The sequence below is a fragment of the Bidens hawaiensis genome, unplaced genomic scaffold, assembly GCF_021521415.1.
Source record: "Bidens hawaiensis isolate Kalapana, Puna unplaced genomic scaffold, B.hawaiensis_p1.1 tig00001521_1, whole genome shotgun sequence".
Lineage (NCBI taxonomy): Eukaryota > Viridiplantae > Streptophyta > Magnoliopsida > Asterales > Asteraceae > Bidens > Bidens hawaiensis.
Window position 1 is genome coordinate 4,038,457 of NW_027491087.1, and position 13,053 is coordinate 4,051,509.

Here is a 13,053-nt window from a genome sequence, read left to right on the forward strand (position 1 = left end):
ATAATCAAGAAATGAGGTTGATAATCCATAACTTAGAGCCTAAATTGATCGTCTTCAAGCTGAAATAAAAAGACAAAGGCGTCAAAACAATCGTCAAGACTCCATAAATAAAGCCTTAGTCAATCGATACTTGGCGGGTACCGAAGTTCTACGAATGACTGATGATGATGTGGAGGACTTGAATATGAGACTGCTTTCTATCTTCAAGTTCTGGGTACAAGACTCTAATGCCGAAAATTTCAAGAGCCAAAGGAAACGTGATGCTATTTCCAAGCTCTTGACAGATGCTCACACTGTTGGTGACAAAGATTGTGATAGTGGTGTTGTTGGTAGTCGTACAGGAGTTGCTATCTCTAGCAGTAACGCAGCCGTCGTTGGAACAATCGTCCAACAGGCTGTTTCTGCAACTGCTCCGATTATTGGAGCAAGTTCGGCTCCTGATGGTGGTAATGAAGAAGAATAAGATCACTCAAGTGATGATGAATCTGATGATGATGATGATGATGAGGAGGAGGAGGAAGAGGAAGATGAAGACAATGATGATAGTGATGAGGAAGAACATAGTCCTCATGATAGCTTTGATGACGATGGTGGTCATGATGGTGGTGGTGTTGGTGCACAAGGCGTGGGAGATGGGGATCAGACTGCTTCCCAAACTAGTGCGCCCGGATTGGATCCTCAATCCGCTAATCAAGTCAAGAAGGTCACGGAGTCTGATGCGGCTCTTGAAGCTGAGTACTAATATATCTTTAATGTTGATGACTGTAGAGGTCTTAATCCTACAGTTAAAAAAGTTATGGATAATGAAGATGGAATATATTTCTCTCCCGGTCCGGACACCCCGGAAAGGGAGACGCTAGGGCCAGCTGAAGAGACTGTTGTCGCTCTACCTGTCAAGAATGCTCAGAAAGAAAGAGAAAGAACAAGCTTCATATGTAAGTAGGATTGCAAGCTTGATGTGGATACTGAAGGCGTATCATGACGACTCTCATATCCTCTATGCCCTATGGCACAAAGACAACAAAAGTTGGTTGTTAGATGTGCAAACAATGACCTCACATATCTTACTTGCAAAGATATGCACATTTCGGCCCGTGTTCGACATGAACGACTTTCAGAGGATTGTGGGTCGGGACGAGGATGAAAACACCGTGGAAGGTTGGTTCAAGCGGTTTCTGAAGCGCGAATGTGAGGATGACTACCCGGATTGACCATTCAACTCGGGTAGATCATACACACTCCCAAAAGAAGTCAATCCAATGACTGGGGAGAAGAGAAAGGGCTAGAGATACAAAATGTCTGAGGATCACGGCAAGCCCATCATGCACAACATGCCTTTCGAGGAAAATCTTCTCTATGACTTCGTCGTGTGGGAGTTCGACAACAACAGCGGAGAGATGATCATTCACTATGACAACATGCATCACCTCCGCTTCTTCGATGAACACGAGCTGGCGGGTTTCTGCAAGGCTGACTTGCTGAAGTTATACAAGTCACCCTTGTCAACTGTTGAGGATCATCTTCGTGACTACACCGACCATATTGTTGAGAAATTCGACAAGTTTGTAGGCTTTCTTGTTGAGAATCAACCATTTGATCATGACGAATTGAATATGATACCGACTGAAGACCAAAGTTGAGGAATAATACGGGAAGACTAGAGGGCGATTGTAGAGCCATTTTGTACATGTAGTCTTATGTATTATTCCTGATACTTGTCATGTGTGTAATAATTTTCTTGTATGTATGTTTTGGCCCGAGACCACATGTAGTAAACCCATTGGGCATTTATGAATAGAAAGATAGTATGGAATGCCCTCACTATATATAGTGAGGCATGTCCATACTACATACAACCTTTTGATAAATATCTTATTCATCTAAAATTCTTACTCCCCCTCTTCCTCCCTACTAACGGCCACAATATTACCACAACAAGATCACATATCTCAGTTAACCAACTAGTAATTTCCCGCTAGCTAGGTGGTCTAGATTGATCCAAGAACTTTTGTTATTGTTGTTTGTTCCGTGTTTAAGGACCTACGAGACTATTAAGTGAAAAAAAATGTTGTAGAGACTAATATGTATATAAATAATGTTAAGAGCTAATAGTAATTGATCTAATAAGTTCACGGGGATGTACATTCAATAAAAATGATGTATAGGGGGTACATTTAGCAACACCTGTTATAATTTGAAAGGTTAAGTTACTTGCACAGTCACCTAAATTTAGAAAAATGTACAATAACAATAGGTAAAAAAATATAACACAATTATGGATAAAGTATAACACAATGTTGTGAAAAATATAACATAATCTAGACTTTTTTATTAAATTATTAATAGCAATAAAATGATCGAGTTACAATAGAGAGACAAGTAAGCGGGGCAACAAGCTGCGCCGCCACACTCTTTTGAATGGTAATCCAATCCTACTGAAAACAAAAACGAAAATAAACCAAAAAACACAATGATACATAAAAAGACACAGTGATCTGAACAAAAGTTCTAAAATCTACAAGCTAGAAATCGAAAAACGAAAACCTAAAATCAGTTATCGTTGAGTTTGACGAGAGGGTTCTACTGCTGCTAGTTTGAGTTCAACCAGAGTCCGTTTAATTAGGGGTGAGCAAAAAACGGTTCGAAACCGTTAGAACTGAGGAACCAGAACCAAACTGGTGCCTTAGAACCGCTAACGTGTGTTAATTTACGTTTCTCGGTTCTCAGTATTTGCATTACACAGTTCGCAGTTTGGTTCCAGGTAAAATCGACACTTCTAGACGTGGAACAAAATAACCGAAATATTAAAAACTTTTTATATAAATTTACCAATCTCCATTTTTATCGGATAACTTATTAGCCAGCACCCAATTCAATAATTCTTTAATTCAAATATTCTTTCTTTGTGTTCAATACCTAACAATCAAATATTAATTTTGATTCAAGATTTCAATATAATATAGTATAAAATGATATTTTATTCCTTTAATCTATCGTACTGATGATTTATTTAAGTTTAAGTCTTTAACAATTAGGTTTTAATCAAATAAATAATTGATGTTCATGTTGTAATATAAATTAAATATACCGTGAAAGAAAACATACAATTATATAAACTTGTGTTATTTTCGAAGTTTGCACAACTCATTTGATGAATAAAGGACCAAACCGGTTCTAAAACCAAACCAATTTACTATAATAGGTTCCTATTTTGGTTGTTTTTTCCAGTCATTTATTGCGGTTCGGAACCGTTTTAAAAGAGCATGTGTCCGAGCCAACCCAATATCTAAGACCGACCGAACAAAATGTGAAAATACAAGATATTATTATTATCGAAAATCTGGGTGATGAATCGAAGCCAGTATTAAAGACCAAATACATTTGACGACGTGGTTGATTTCCAATCCATGCTTCTTCAGTCACCTTCTTCTATCTAATTCTGCCGGCGTTCATCTCCGTCACCGGAATGTCTAGGCTTCTCACCACCACCACCACCGTCGCCGCCATCCTTACCATATCACGCTCACCACTTCACTTCCATCCTTCGCATTTCACTCCTACTTATAATAATAATAATTATTATTATTATAATAACCGTCTTCTTTCTAAACCTAACCGGACCGTTTCAATCCGAGTCATCAATTCATCATCCGATACCAAAAACGACGACGTTAAGGAGGAGGAGGATAATAATAATAGTTTTAAGTCTGAATTGGATAATAATGGCAGTTTAAGAAGTGGCGTCGATGCTGATTATCCTAGTGGCGAATTTGAATTCCAACAGCCAGGCGCCTGGAAGAGCTTCTTGGTGAAGCTGCGGATGCTGATTGCTTATCCGTGGCAGCGTGTTCATAAAGGCAGTGTTCTTAATTTGAAATTGCGTGGACAGGTTTTGTGGTTTCTTGCCCTAATTCTTCATTTTACTTGTTATTCTGTTAATAATGACTCAACAGGAAATGAAGTTAACTTATTAAATATACAAATAGCTGCTACACTTTTGGATCGGTATTACTCTAGTGTTAACATAATTACTCTAGTTCTTTGATCGTAACACTAATTTAATAACTAGGGTTTAACCGAGCCAAACCCGAGCTCAAGCTTGGCTTGTTTCGAGCTCAGCTCGTGAATCCTTTTTATCAAAATCGGGCTGCTCATTTATTGTTTATTAATTAATTTTTATAATTTTTTAATTATGTTTTATATATTCTGTGAAAACTTGTTTCGAGCTCAGCTCGTGAATCCTTTTTATCAAAATCGGGCTGCTCATTTATTGTTTATTAATTAATTTTTATAATTTTTTAATTATGTTTTATATATTCTGTGAAAAACTTTAAACGAGCCTAAGCTCGGATCGAGCTCGTGTAGTACCTTAAATGAGCCAAAGCTAGGCTATGCAGGGTGTAATTAATAGATAGAAGTCTAAAAGAGGTAAAACTTAAAAAACACAAGACTCGTTAAGGCTTGACAAGCTTCCTATACAAGGCTTGAGCTTGGCTCGATATCTAAACGAGCTTTATTTGAGGCTCGGCTCGAGCTCGAAAAAGTTCAGCTCGTTTCAAGCTTTTAATCGATCCGACTTGAGTAGTTCGTGAGCGGCTCGGCTTGTTTGCACCCCTATTAATAATACTTGTTATTCCATTAATAATTCAATAGTACTGAAAGTTCTTTTTGTATGTTTTTTATTTCATATGTTTGTAGATATGCTCATTTTGTAACATTTTATGGAATTTTTATGCAACAGAATAGGATGAATATGATCTGTGCAATAAGAATAACTATTCTATATGCGAAACAGTTAGTTTAGAAAGTTTTTATTGTTGGTGCCACCAATATTAGGTGTGGATATACGTATTCAAATTGAATCTTGGATTATGTGCTTATTTATATATTTATTTATGTTTAAATTTTAATGTTGCCAATTTCAGATTTCTGATCAGGTGAAGACTCGTTTCTCTTCAGGGCTATCCCTGCCTCAAATATGTGAAAACTTGATAAAGGCAGCATATGATCCACGCATATCTGGTGTTTATCTGCACATCGAACCCCTAAACTGTGGGTGGGCTAAAATTGAAGAAATTCGAAGACACATATTGGATTTTAGGAAGTCAGGTAGTTTTGTGACTTTGTCATGATCTTTTATATACTTGTAATTGAATGGCATGGTGTTTAATGTAAGTTCAATACTTCTAAAACTGTGTTAATTCAATTCAGGAAAGTTTATTATTGGTTATGCACCTCTATGGGGTGAAAAGGAATATTACCTCGGTTGTGCTTGTGAAGAACTCTATGCGCCTCCAAGTGCCTATTTTTCATTATACGGGTTAACTGCCCAAGCACAATTTCTTGGAGGTTAGTTAAAATATTATATTTCAGAGGCATGCAATTGACCATGTTATTTGTGAGATCAACTTCTGATTATACCGAGTTATGTGCATAAAGGTGTACTTGAGAAAGTAGGTGTGCAACCACAAGTGCAGAGGATTGGTAAATATAAGAGTGCCGGTGATCAGTTAACTCGCAAAAATATATCAGAAGAAAACCGTGAGGTGCTTAATACATTGCTTGATAATATCTATGGAAATTGGGTTGATAAGATTTCTCATGCCAAAGGTGAAGTAACAAGTTCCTTTGTGGTTTCATATTAATTTTTATGTATTAAAGTTAATAATTTGATTTTTTGTTCTGTTTACAGGAAAGAAAAAGGAAGAAATTGAGAGTTTTATTAATGAAGGAGTTTATCAAATAGACAAGTTGAAAGAAGATGGATGGATAACAGATATCAAATACGATGATGAGGTATGCTCTTAAATTATAAATAAAACATAAATCTTGTTTCCATTTATGATAAATATAAACATTTTTAGGTTACATCTATGTTGAAAAAAAAACTGGGCATCGCAGAAGAGAAAAAACTCCCCACAGTTGATTACAAGTAATAATTTCTCTTGTATTGTGCATCTTCTCTGTTGAATGCTTGCACAAAATAACTTATTATTCTTTATCCAGGAAATATTCACGAGTTAAGAAATGGACCGTGGGGTTATCTGGTGGGAAGGATAAAATTGCGGTAATTAGAGCTTCCGGAAGCATCAGTCGTGTACGGGGACCATTTAGCTCACCTAGTTCAGGCATCATTGCTGAGCAATTTATTGAGAAGATTCGCACTGTGAGAGGTATATAAAATAATATATAGTTATCTAAATTGTTGTGCTTGAATCATAATGTTCCTAAATTTGCAACCATACATTTAACTGCAACATATGTAATAATCGCCATTCGAAAAATAGTTAATAACAATCTTTTCATTTTGTGCTTGAATTGTTATGTTTCTAGATTAAACATTACAAAATATATCTGTCCACTTGTCCCTTGGAAAAGGCATAAAGGACAAATGGTAACCAGTGAACATTGTATACAATCATTTACATCTTTGTACACAAGGTGGTAAAATTTTGTTAGAATTTCATGCTCATATTTGGATTTTAATGTTGCTATTTTGTGTTATATATTTTCAGAGTCAAAAAGGTACAAGGCTGTTATCATTCGAATTGATAGCCCTGGAGGTGATGCTCTTGCTTCTGACTTGTAAGTGCTTGTATATTTTCACCAGATAAAAAACAACTCAATTTATTTAACCTTTATATGCATTTATCCACATTATGATAAAAGTCTATATTCTTAATCTTAATATAAAAGCATGAATGAAGTTGATAAAGAAAGGCTAGCCAAGAGAAAATGTCAAAAGAGCTATTGAAAATCTCATGTTAGTTTTTCTTTGCTTTTGTGTAGGATGTGGAGAGAAATCAGATTATTGGCTGAATCTAAGCCGGTTGTTGCATCAATGGTTGATGTGGCAGCTAGTGGAGGATACTATATGGCCATGGCAGCACAGACTATACTCTCAGAGAACCTTACTTTGACTGGTTCAATTGGTGTTGTCACAGGTCAAGTACATTATCCTGTAAACATTTTTCATAAATTATTTTACTGTTACCATTATTAAATATTCTTAATCATCGTATCTATTTTAGCTAAGTTGAATCTGGGGAAACTTTTTGAAAGGATCGGTTTCAATAAGGAAATTATATCAAGAGGACAATTTGCTGAGTTGACTGCTGCTGACCAACGGCCATTCAGGTGAGTGTCAGAATTGGAATTTCTCATATTTAGAGGTGGCATTTTCTATCCATTTATGTATACAAGGGTTGATTTTGTTTTGTTATATAAAAATAAATTTTTGTTCTGAGCGTTTGAATATCTGTGTGCAGACCCGATGAAGAGAAACTATTTGAAGAATCTGCTCAAAATGCTTATAAACAGTTTCGTAACAAGGCAGCATTTTCAAGATCAATGAGTGTATGTAGCTATTTTTCAAGCAGTTTTAGATATTTATTGAGTATGAAATTAGCAGCCCAACAGTTAATATAATTGCAGGAAGATAAAATGGAGGAGATTGCTCAAGGAAGAGTATGGAACGGAAATGATGCTGCTTCACGGGGTTTAGTTGATGCAATTGGAGGCTTTTCACGGGCTGTTGCTATTGCCAAACAGAAGGCCAACATACCTCAAGACCAACAGGTCGGGTTTTTTTTTCTCATAGTGGTTCTTAGGTTCAATTAGTTTAGAATGGTTGATTATGATATAAGGCGGACGTTATTGCAAGTATAATACAAATTATGTACAGGTTACGTTGGTTGAATTGTCAAAATCATCACCTTCTTTACCAGAAGTTCTGAGTGGCATAGGGAGCTCGGTGGTCGGGATAGACATGACATTAAAGCAACTAATGGATGGCTTAACATCAAGTGACGGGGTGCAAGCCCGAATGGATGGAATAATGCTTCAAAGATCAGAAGGATCCTCATTTGCAACTCCTATTTTCAATTTGCTTAAAGATTACTTAAGTTCTCTTTGATCCAGAAACTTATTGATTTCAAAAAGCACCATGAGACGAGTGGTGTCAAGATCGGGACGTCTTGTTTTATATGTTTTAGTCCCTGTTGCCAATTGTCAATTCAGAAATCATATTACTGAACCCAAAGGAAAGTAGACTATGTTGGATGCAACTCCATAGAATTGTATATTTTCACTACAGTACAAAGTTAAGTTCTTTTTTGTAGTGGTTGGCCGTACACGATTTTGGCTCATGTTCTGCTTGAAGGGTTTTTCTTCAAGCTTTGTCGAATCAAACCTAGGGTTAGAGATGTTCAAAACGGTTTGGGATTAGGAACCGGAACCGGAACCGGTTTCTATCCGGTTCCTATAATCAAAATCCCCTTTTAAACCGGTTCCAGGGTCGAACCGGTTAGGGAACCGAACCGGTTCTCCCACCCTCGGACCCCTAACCTATGGAACCGGTTCTTACTGGTTCCTAAACCGGTTCCTACACTGTAACCGGTTCCAACCGGTTACAGTGTAAAAAATTTTTTTTTTTTCGTTTTTCGTTTGCGATTTGGATTCTAAACTACGATTCGTATTTGTATAGCATGAAAAATAAACAAAACAATTAACATAAAATTCATTTTATTTACTTTAAGAAGTTCAAAAAAAAAAAAGGTTACATGTTTTAAAATCTTCAAAAACAAACTAACAAAACATTAAACTTATAAATATAAAGTTGTGACATATTATTTCTAGAAAAGCCTTCTTGTTCGTCGTAATTATTGAGCGGCGACTTCTTTCTCGGAATTACTTGTAGAAATGCCTTCTTGTTCGTCGTGCACTCGAACATCAAGTGGTGTTTCATCTTCGAGAGTGGTTACGTGTTGAATACGATCGATTGAGTCCAAGTGATCCTTTAAGCAAATGCACATCTCCACCGACTCCGAATTTAGTCTTGTTCTTCTCACCGATATTACCCTGCCACTAAGAGAAAAAGCGGATTCCGAAGCTACCGTAGAAGCTTGGACGGTTAGTAAATCACGGGCCATGGTGGCAAGAATCGGAAACTGGGTTTCCTTTACCTTCCACCAAGCCAAAACATCAAAAGTGCCATATTCCTCTTCGGATAAACCGGTAGAGTAATCATATGCACTATACCTTCCTAGTTCGCTTGAAGGGGTGTTACCCCTTTGTTTTTTAGCCGTTACGTTGCGAACGGTGTTCATAAGGCTAATCATGGGATCTCGTACTCTAGTAGCACTTGAACTTGATGAAGACCCCCCCCCCCCCCCCGGCGTAGGCATGTGTATGTTTGACCCATATTTATTTAAATAAAAGTCATACATAAATTTAAAATTCAAGTTAAAATAATTTTTTGCATCTGTTGAAAAGTTTGGGTCAACTTCATGCATATCTAAGCCTGAAAAAATTTCGTCTATAACACATTCAACCCCCGTAACATTTAACATTGGGTTTAAAGCGGCGGCGCAAGTAAAAATCGGTGGCAATTCAAGAAAGTATTTTTTTAATTTAAACTTCATTGGTAATATGATGTTTGAAAACATTGGACTTTTATTTTCAAATTCTTTAAGATTGTTAACGATTAAAAATAACTCCGAAAGAACCAAGGGACTTGTCGGATAATACGTTCCCGATAGTTTCGTAGTTGATGTTTTAAAAACTTCAAGAAAAGTCGATAAGTCATTGATAATTTCCCATTTCTCATTTGAAAAGGGATTGCCAAATCATCCTCGGCAAGACTAGAATGAAACATTTGTAAAGTTTCTCTTTGTTTCAAAGCACTTTGTAACATTATGCAAGTGGAATTCCATCGATGAGGTACATCCCAATTAGCTCCCAAAGCTTTTCTTCCCGTATCTTTTTAAAATTTTCTATATTCCATTTGTCTTTTTTTACTTTTCTTAAAAACTTCATGTAACATTATTCTAAAATCGTTTATAACCGATGTAACCTCATCCGAAGCAAGTCCGTCTTGCACGATTAAATTAATGATATGTGCAACACACCTTGAGTGAAAAAATACACCATTGCAAATCGGCGTATATTTTAATTTTAATTTATCAACCGCCGATGTATTATTCGACGCGTTATCAAATGCCATTGAAAATATTTTATTTTCTAGTTTATAAGTTTTTATAACATAATCTAAAATTTCAAACAAATTATCTCCCGTATGTGGATACTCAAAGAGTTCGAAAGCAATGGTGCGTTTCATCATTTCCCACGATGACGGGTCTACCCAATGAGCGGTGACACAAAGATAAGATTCGGGTAGACCATGTGGAGCCGACCAAACATCACTAGTTAAGTTTATTCCCGTATTTATATTTTCAAAATATGCAATTAGTACCTCTTTGGCCTTCTTCCACAATTTTAAACAATAACGTTTAAGAGTATGACGACTTACGTGAGTGTATTGTGGTTGAAGCGTATCTCGAATCATGGCGGTTAAGCGAGGGTTGTCGAAGTGGCTAAACGGCAAAGCTTCTTGATTCACAAACTTCGCCATACGATCTTGAACTCGATCAATTTGGTATGTAAATATTCCGCCTTCACTATCCATTTGCGTTTGTTGCGAATCGACGTTCTTTTTCAATGCCTTGCAATACGGTTTTTCGATGTGTTTCTTCAAATTTGAATTCGAAATTGGGTTTAAATAAATCCCACAAAACTTGCACCGAGCCTTCATTGAATGGTCACTCAATTCAACCAAATCCCAATTGCACCAAATCTCTTGATTACGATTATGAGGTACAATACGAACGAAACTTGGTTCGGCGATGACCAACCGATGATTGTGAGGCAGCCATAACAACAAATATGAATATAGAAGAAGAGAAAACAAGAGATTAGAGAACTCAAAACGTTGTAATAGCGTTTTTTTGTATTTTTTTGCGTTCGGGTTTGCGTTTTGAGTGTTGTGATGAACCCATGACATCAAATACCTATTTATACTAGTAGTGGGGTGATTGGGGGAGCCAAAAACGGCCATTTTTGACCCCAACGGTCAAAAAACGGCCATAAAACCAGGTTCCAACGGCTAGAATGGTTATAACGGCTAGAACCGGTTCCTAACCGGTTCCAACCGGTTCGGTTCCAGAACCGGTTCCGGTTCGGTTCCGGTTCCTACCCGGCCCAACTCAAAAATTCAAGAACCGGTCCCGGATCATCGGGTTGAATCAGATAGGGTCCGGTTCCTACCAAAAACGGGTAGGAACCGGTTCTGTTCCGGTTCGGGTCCACCGGTTCGGTTCCAGGAACCGGTTTGAATGATCATCCCTACCTAGGGTCGACAAAAACATGTGTTTTGTTAAACGGATCAAGCTCAACATAATACGATTATCATTGGTATTAAACTAATGTTTAAGTAAGCGTGTCATTTATTAAACGCTAGCATACATGTTTGGTAAATGGGTGACTGGACACAACTCGTTTAACACATGATTAAATATATCCAGTTCAATGACACGAATGACTTGGCACCATCTGTTTAACACAATTAATATCACCAGTTAGTAAGAGCAATGAGATGACATGACCTATTGTTAACATATAACATGATAAATTTAGAAGTTGCGAAAAATACAACCATAGAATCCTTAAGTACAATTTATAACATACGTAATTACATTTGAGGAAGGTTTGGATATCTAATCTTGATTTACGGTGAAAGATTTTCTGCTTGGTATTTAGCAACTCGGTCTTGTTAAGGCCAGGGACATGATTGTTGATTGACAATGTTGTTCTTCATGGAGCATTGATCCAGGTGAATAATCTGAAGGCTAATGACCTCAACAAGATATGCTTACTAGTGCGATTGCGAAAGAAGACATCAAGATTATCTCATACAACGTATATATATCAAGTTGCATGTTGTATTGAAATCAAAACAATTATATGGTTCGCAAATGATTCAAGACAACACTTTCTAACGAAGCTCTCTCAAGGAATGTACAAATTGTGTTTTGTAGAAGAGAGTTGTGATTGACATGTATCTCCCTTCATCATCGGTATTTATAGCCGTATCTAATTGGTTGGTTAGTGAATGCAATCATTTTGACGGGTTGTTTTAAATGTGTGATTCAATTTAATCTGTGCAATAAATGGATGTGTCATCTTATCTTCTCTAAATATTCTCTATTGCAACTTGTATTATATGTAACTTGCTTATTTAGTCGTTTTTGTAATTTTGACCCCGTATTACCATTGTAGTTTTATTTAAGTGAAAAAAAAAGAGTGAACAAAATTTCAACAATGTCAGCAGCTTCAAGTGCTTGTCGACTGCCCCTGGTAGATAAGGAATATGTAAGAACAAAGAAGTAAAGAAAGATAAGTAAATGTTAGAATTTATATAGTGCTCCAAAATACACCCCTCTCACAGTCTCACAAGTCATAGTGAGGGACAAGGTGATGGGTTACGTTCTACGTATAAGATGTACGTTTAGACACAAACTAGTATAGGCCATAATTCATTTTTTTTCTTCTTTTATTATATTTTCCTAATTTTAAAGTTAGAACAGAAAATTACATATTAAAACAATAACTAACCGGTCATTATCAAATCAACAACGAAAAGTCTTGCTCTATTTGTAGAGTTGTAGGCATCTAACCCTTGTTTAATTAGTTTGTCTAAGAAAAATAAACTGTTAAAATGTATATTTTTTAATATCTTAGTTCATCTCATTTTAGTAGAAGACATGGTTTACAATCTTCTTATAAATTTTGTTCACTTTAGAAATATTTAGTGAATCGCTACCACTCAAATATTCAATAATACGTAAATGATACAAAAAGACAAACATATATTGAATAATGTATATCACGGACAATTTTTCAAGGCCTTTTTGACGTCCCTGATCGTCTGGAAGCTAGCCGTTGAATCCCGATTATGATCAAGGTTACTAGTTCCGTCTCTTCATATACTCATCAAAGGAGGAGTGGTTAAAACTCTCGTCCAGTGGTGTATCATATATGTAAAAACTTTTAGGACACGTATAATTTTCAAATCGCCAAGGCTCCACCGGTTAGATATAGGACTAATCTATATACTCAAGCTTTCTAATACAAAGCAAACAAACGCGATTATCAAACATCTGGCACGCCACATCTTAAACCTATGATATTTTCTTATTTTTTATGTCTCACATTAAA

At 36.4% G+C, this 13,053-nt stretch overlaps 1 protein-coding gene across 1 annotated transcript; it reads left to right on the forward strand.

The window, feature by feature from the left end:
- The first annotated feature begins 3,463 nt into the window (after positions 1 to 3,463).
- Positions 3,464 to 8,111, forward strand: LOC143584776 (serine protease SPPA, chloroplastic-like). The gene is made up of 13 exons (XM_077066749.1): positions 3,464 to 3,889; positions 4,926 to 5,109; positions 5,212 to 5,349; positions 5,440 to 5,610; positions 5,693 to 5,796; positions 5,865 to 5,932; positions 6,007 to 6,173; positions 6,516 to 6,585; positions 6,790 to 6,944; positions 7,032 to 7,137; positions 7,269 to 7,356; positions 7,435 to 7,578; positions 7,685 to 8,111. The coding sequence occupies exons 1-13, from the start codon at positions 3,467 to 3,469 to the stop codon at positions 7,913 to 7,915; spliced, it is 2,049 nt and encodes a 682-aa protein (XP_076922864.1). The 5' UTR covers positions 3,464 to 3,466; the 3' UTR covers positions 7,916 to 8,111.
- Positions 8,112 to 13,053: the final 4,942 nt, after the last annotated feature.

Excerpts from the sequence above, each read along its gene's own strand:
- LOC143584776 (XM_077066749.1), top strand. The coding sequence starts at position 3,467 with ATGTCTAGGCTTCTCACCACCACCACCACCGTCGCCGCCATCCTTACC. Across the intron at positions 5,611-5,692 it reads TAAGATTTCTCATGCCAAAG|GAAAGAAAAAGGAAGAAATT; the intron begins GTGAAGTAACAA and ends TTCTGTTTACAG. Across the intron at positions 5,797-5,864 it reads ATATCAAATACGATGATGAG|GTTACATCTATGTTGAAAAA; the intron begins GTATGCTCTTAA and ends AAACATTTTTAG.